This window comes from Vigna radiata, chromosome 5, assembly GCF_000741045.1.
Source record: "Vigna radiata var. radiata cultivar VC1973A chromosome 5, Vradiata_ver6, whole genome shotgun sequence".
Taxonomy (NCBI): domain Eukaryota; kingdom Viridiplantae; phylum Streptophyta; class Magnoliopsida; order Fabales; family Fabaceae; genus Vigna; species Vigna radiata.
Genome location: NC_028355.1, coordinates 34,269,296 through 34,274,816, shown reverse-complemented (window position 1 = coordinate 34,274,816; position 5,521 = coordinate 34,269,296). Strand labels below are relative to the sequence as shown.

At 37.3% G+C, this 5,521-nt stretch overlaps 1 protein-coding gene across 1 annotated transcript in view; it reads left to right on the top strand.

Moving 5' to 3' along the window:
- The first annotated feature begins 872 nt into the window (after nucleotides 1-872).
- Nucleotides 873-5,521, top strand: part of LOC106760650 — a 6,844-nt gene continuing 2,195 nt past the window's right edge. The window contains exons 1-4 of the mRNA XM_014644064.1: nucleotides 873-1,453; nucleotides 1,533-1,772; nucleotides 1,853-2,226; nucleotides 2,467-2,732. Of these exons, the coding sequence (XP_014499550.1) occupies nucleotides 873-1,453; nucleotides 1,533-1,772; nucleotides 1,853-2,226; nucleotides 2,467-2,732 (1,461 nt within the window). The remainder of the gene's footprint in view (nucleotides 1,454-1,532; nucleotides 1,773-1,852; nucleotides 2,227-2,466; nucleotides 2,733-5,521) is intronic.

Genomic DNA, 5,521 nt, shown 5'->3' with positions numbered 1-5,521 from the left:
AATATTTCTAAGCCCCCGAGGAAGTTCAGAGATGACCTTTAGCAACTTGTCCAATTTCTGGCTGAGGAGGTGATTTTGTGCTACTGCAGCGTCTTCAGTAGGAAGATGTAAAAGTCCTCCTTTTTGCGTGCCCCTCTCACTCTGCGACACTTCATTTTGAGCCATCTCTTCAATCAAATTGTACGCCTCATCTTCTGTTTTTTTATTAATATTGCCTCCAGCTGAGGCATCTAACATCTTTTTAGACTGAGCGCGCAAACCTCCAAGGAACGCAAGCAAGTATGAAGTTTTATCGAACCCATGAACTGGGGTTGCCCTCAATAATCCTTTGAATCTATCTCATGCTTGCCCAAGTGTTTCCTCCATCCCTTGTTTGAATGAAGAGATCTCCAACTTCTCTTGATTGATCTTTGGAGGTGGGAAAAATTTAGTAATAAACTGTTGGACCACTTCTTTCCAAGTCCTGAATGTTCCCTTCGGGAAAGAATTCAACCAGTCTTTCGCGTTTCCTCCAAGAGAGAAAGGAAACAAACTAAGTCTGACTCTATCGTCCGTCACTCCAGTTATCTTCACTGTGTTGCAAATTTCACCAAAGACTGTCAAATGCTTGTAAGGATTTTNCATCATTAAAGAAAAGAAAGATAAATATTGATGAAGACGAGGAAGAAAGTGAGAGTCTTGAAGGAGGACACAAGGTATTTGGTTTTAAAGGAAAACAAAAAGTTGCTACTACTAGTAAGGGGGGAGTTCAAGCAACTATAAATCAAATGTTTAAAAAAGGATACAAAGAAGAAGTTGACGCTCAAGTGGCTGAATTCTTTTACACCAGTGCCATTCCTTTTAATGTAATTAAAAATCCAGCATTTGCAAAGATGTGTGAAATGATTGGTAAGTATGGAGTTGGATACAAACCACCATCTTATCATGACATTAGAGAAAAGCTGTTGAAACAAGCTGTGAATAAAACAGATGAAATCCTTGAGGATTATAAGGAGGAGTGGAAGAAAACTGGATGTACAATTATGTCGGATGGTTGGACAGATAAAAAAAGACGTTCTATTTGCAACTTCTTGGTGAATAATCCTAAAGGGACGATTTTTCTTTATTCACTTGACACTTCATACATATCAAAAACAACTGATAAAGTTTTAAAAATGTTAGATGATGTTGTTGAGTTTGTTGGAGAAGAAAATGTTGTTCAAGTTGTCACTGATAATGCTACAAATTTCAAGGCAGTTGGAGAGTTGTTGATGCAAAAGAGGGAAAGATTGTATTGGACTCCATGCGCAGCACATTGCATTGATTTGATATTTGAAGATTTTGAAAAAAATTTAAAGGTCCATGAATTGACAATTAAGAAGGGAAGAAAGATTACCACTTACATTAATGGAAGATCAATGTTGATGTCCTTGTTGAAAAAGTTCACTAAAGGTAGAGACTTTGATAAGACCAGGTGTGACTAGATTTGCCACAACTTATTTAACTCTTGCTTGTCTTCATGAATTGAAGGCATCATTGTTGACCTTGTTTAGCTCTGAAGAGTGGAAGACAAGCAAGTTTGGAACTTCACAAGAGGGCAAGAAAGTACAATATGTGGTATTAGATAGTCGGTTCTGGAAGAATGTCTCCACATGCCTGAAAGCTGCTGCCCCTCTTATGGTGGTCTTAAGATTAGTAGACTCAGATGTAAAACCCGCAATGGGTTTTATTTATGAAGAGATGGATTGTGCAAAAGAGAAGATTAGGTCTAACTTCAACGATATCAAAAAGAGGTAAATTTTCAAAATTTTACTTATTCAATGTTTAATTACTTATGTGTGAAATTATTTCTGATATAGCATAATTGATGTAGTTATGAAGAGGTTTGGAGAAGAATTGGTGCTCGATGGGATAATCAACTTCATAGGCCTTTGCATGCAGCTACCTATTTTCTGAACCCCTATTTCCACTATGAACCTAACTTTAGAAGTGATGATGGTGGAGAGGTGAAAGAAGTATTGTATTTTTGCATGAGAAGATTGATACCAGATATGGCAGAAAGAAGAAAAGTTAATTTACAAATTGTTGAATTTCATAATGCTAGAGGACTTTTTGGAATGGAAGATGCAAAGGAGTGTAGGAAAGAGTTAAATCCTAGGGAATGGTGGGACATGTTTGGTGATGGAACTCTGGAGTTGAAGAGATTTGCTATTCGAATTCTAAGCTTGACTTGTAGTTCTTCTGGATGTGAGCGTAATTGGAGCTCATTTGGAATGGTAATTTAAATTATTTTTAATTTATAAATTGCTTTATTATGTTTATATCTTCACTAAAAATATTATATATTATTTTAGGTTCATACAAAGAGAAGGAATCGTTTGCATAAAAAAAAGATGAATGATTTAGTTTATGTGATGTATAACTCCAAGCTGAAAAGTAGACAAATTCGAAAAACTGTAGCTCTTCCATTTGATGAAATTTAATCAGGTGATGAATGGATAACTGAAGAGGCAAATGATGTTGTTGAGATTGATCAAGTTGAAGGTGAAAATGATGGTGAAAATGTTCACTTAGATGAAGCAACAACAGATCCTGCTTTAGATGCTCTTGATCTTGATAATAAAACATTTGGGAACAATGAGGATGCACAACATTCATCAGAGGAAGAGTTAGATGAGGATGATGATGGAGATGATGATGCCATTATTAAGGATTGGAGGATTAGGCATAGAGAATTTGGAATTTCAATTTATGTTTTACATTATATTTTTATGAACAATATTTCTATGAACTTATGTATTTCAATTTATATAATTTTGTTATCTTATTTGAATTAGGATGTTATTTATATTTTTTTTTCATGCAAAGTAAACTCTTATGAGTTTACGAGTCCAGTTTACTGGACTCTCACGAGTTTACGTAAACTCTCGAGTTTGACAACCTTGGATTTGAATCATAGACTTTTATGAATTAATCAAATCTTCTACTCATATTTTGGACAACCTCTGTCAAATGTGAAACCTGCTGCCACATAGTTAAAGGTTGTTGCTGCCTGAAGCCTCCTTGTTGCCCTGATGGGTTATTCTGCTGTTGGCCAATACTTGGATGATTTTTCAACCCTGGCTAGGATTGCCTTGGTTGAAATTCCCTTGTCTATACTGGTATTGGTTCCCCATATAGTTAGCTTCTTGCTGCATCTCCTCAAGTATAGCACTTTGACAATTAATATGGTCTCCTCAACAAAGATCACATAGCTGCTGTGCTTGAGAAACATTACGAAGCTCCTTTGGAAGTTGTGAGAGGATCTTTGTCAATGTATCTAGCTTTTGGGTCAAAAGATGATTTTGAGTTAGCATGGCATCATTCGCAGGTAAGTGCAGGACTCCTCTCTGTTGTGTCGGTGCGCCCCTTTCACTATATGCTTCTTGACCATTAACTGTCATTCTCTCTATCAAGTCATAGGCTTCATCCTCAGTCTTCTGTTTGATATCACCTCCAGCTGAGGCATCCAACATAATTTTAGACTGCATATTCAGTCCACCAAGGTAAGCAAGAACAATGGTTGTCTTGTCAAATCCGTGAACTGGTGTTTTCCTGAGTAGTCCTTTGAATCGCTCCCATGCTTGACTTAGAGATTCTTCCATGCCTTGTTTAAATGATGAGATCTCCAGCTTCCCTTGAGTAACTTTAGACTGTGGAAAATATTTGTTAACAAATGTTCTAGCCACAACTTTCCAAGTTGTAAATGTTCCTTCAGAAAAGGAATTGAACCACGTCTTAGCATTGCCTTCCAATGAGAAAGGAAACAAGNACTGAATGAGTGTCGTGCCGGGGACACCCATCAAAATTTTGGCGCTGTTGCCGGGGACCAACGATTCAGTTTTAGGTTCTTTGTTGTGTTAGTGTGTGTTGTGTCTTGTCTTGTGTTGTGAGTGTGAGGTTCTGTTTTGTGTGTTGCGTGTAGGTAGCTTTAGTTGCATATTTTCATTGCATTCTTCTTTTCCCCTTCTTTCCCATGTCTACCTATTTTGGTTATGTGAGTAATGCTTATTCTGCCTGTGCCTATGATTATGATTCTCATTCTGGATGTTACTCTGATGATTATGATGTATACTCTGCTGCTTTTTGTGCTGAGAACAATATGACTCATCCTCCCACTCATGAGAGTGCTCTTTCGGAGCCAGTTTCACTTCATGAGGATGATGTTCATTGCGTTCTCACCTCTGGACTGATACATTTGCTGCCTAAGTGATGGGTGTTGTCGCCCATGCAAAATTTAACGAGCATATGAGAAATGCAGTATAGCTAGGAAGTGACTCCTAGGTCGTCTCTCAAGGACCAAATGTGGTTCGAGAATCAGGTCAAACACGTAGTGGGGGGGTTTGTGTAAGGTTTTGTGGATAGGGATGAATAAAATCAAAACACAGATGTAAACAAAAAGGTAAACACAGATGTAAAAACGGAACCAAATACAAAATAAAAGCGGTCGGTCATTAACTCAATTACTATGCTTTCAATCCCAGATTAAAGACAAGTACACACTACTCTAATCCAAATCTGACACGAATCACCCAACTAAGCGAAGGCTAATTCGGTCTTCAAAATTACAGACTAAGCGAATGCAATGCGCAAATTTAATCAGTCATCCACCATACAGTCTAATCAACTAAGCGAAGATTAAACACCGATTAGGCAACTAAGCGTTCGCCTAATCGCAAACACACAACAAAATAAATATTGAGCATAATCAAAGCAGTAGTATGGCAATTAAAGTTCAAAAGTCTCAAGGAAGCAAAGTAATTTTATTAATGACCAACCCGACTAACCTAAGCTAACATCACAATTAAAGTAAAACAATCGAACAGAACAGACAACATTAAAATAAAAGAAAATATTAAACGCCTAACACTGCAACAAAAATATCTAAACATAGCTAAAATTATTTAAAATGCAACACTAAATTAAAAAGATGAAAACAACCCAACCTACTATGTAAATTAAATTAAAGCAAAAGAAATAAATAAACATTATTTTCTCCTAGTACTTCACGTCACACCACCTCCTTAAAATGAAAATCACGCGACATTTCATTTTGAGCCATCTCTGCAATCAAGTTGTACGCTTCATCTTCTGTTTTTCTATTAATACTGCCTCCAGCTGAGGCATCTAACATCATTTTAGACTGAGCGCGCAAACCTCCAAGGAACGCAAGCAAGTATGAAGTTTTATCAAACCCATGAACTGGGGTCGCCCTCAATAATCCTTTGAATCTATCCCATGCTTGCCCAAGTGTTTCCTCCATCCCTTGTTTGAATGAAGAGATCTCCAACTTCCCTTGATTGATCTTTGGAGGTGGGAAGAATTTAGTAATAAACTGTTGGACCACTGCTTTCCAAGTCCTGAATGTTCCCTCCGGGAAAGAATTCAACCAGTCTTTCGCGTTTCCTCCAAGAGAGAAAGCAAACAAACTAAGTCTGACTCTATCGTCCGTCACTCCAGTTATCTTCACTGTGTTGCAAATTTCACCAAAGACTGTCAAATG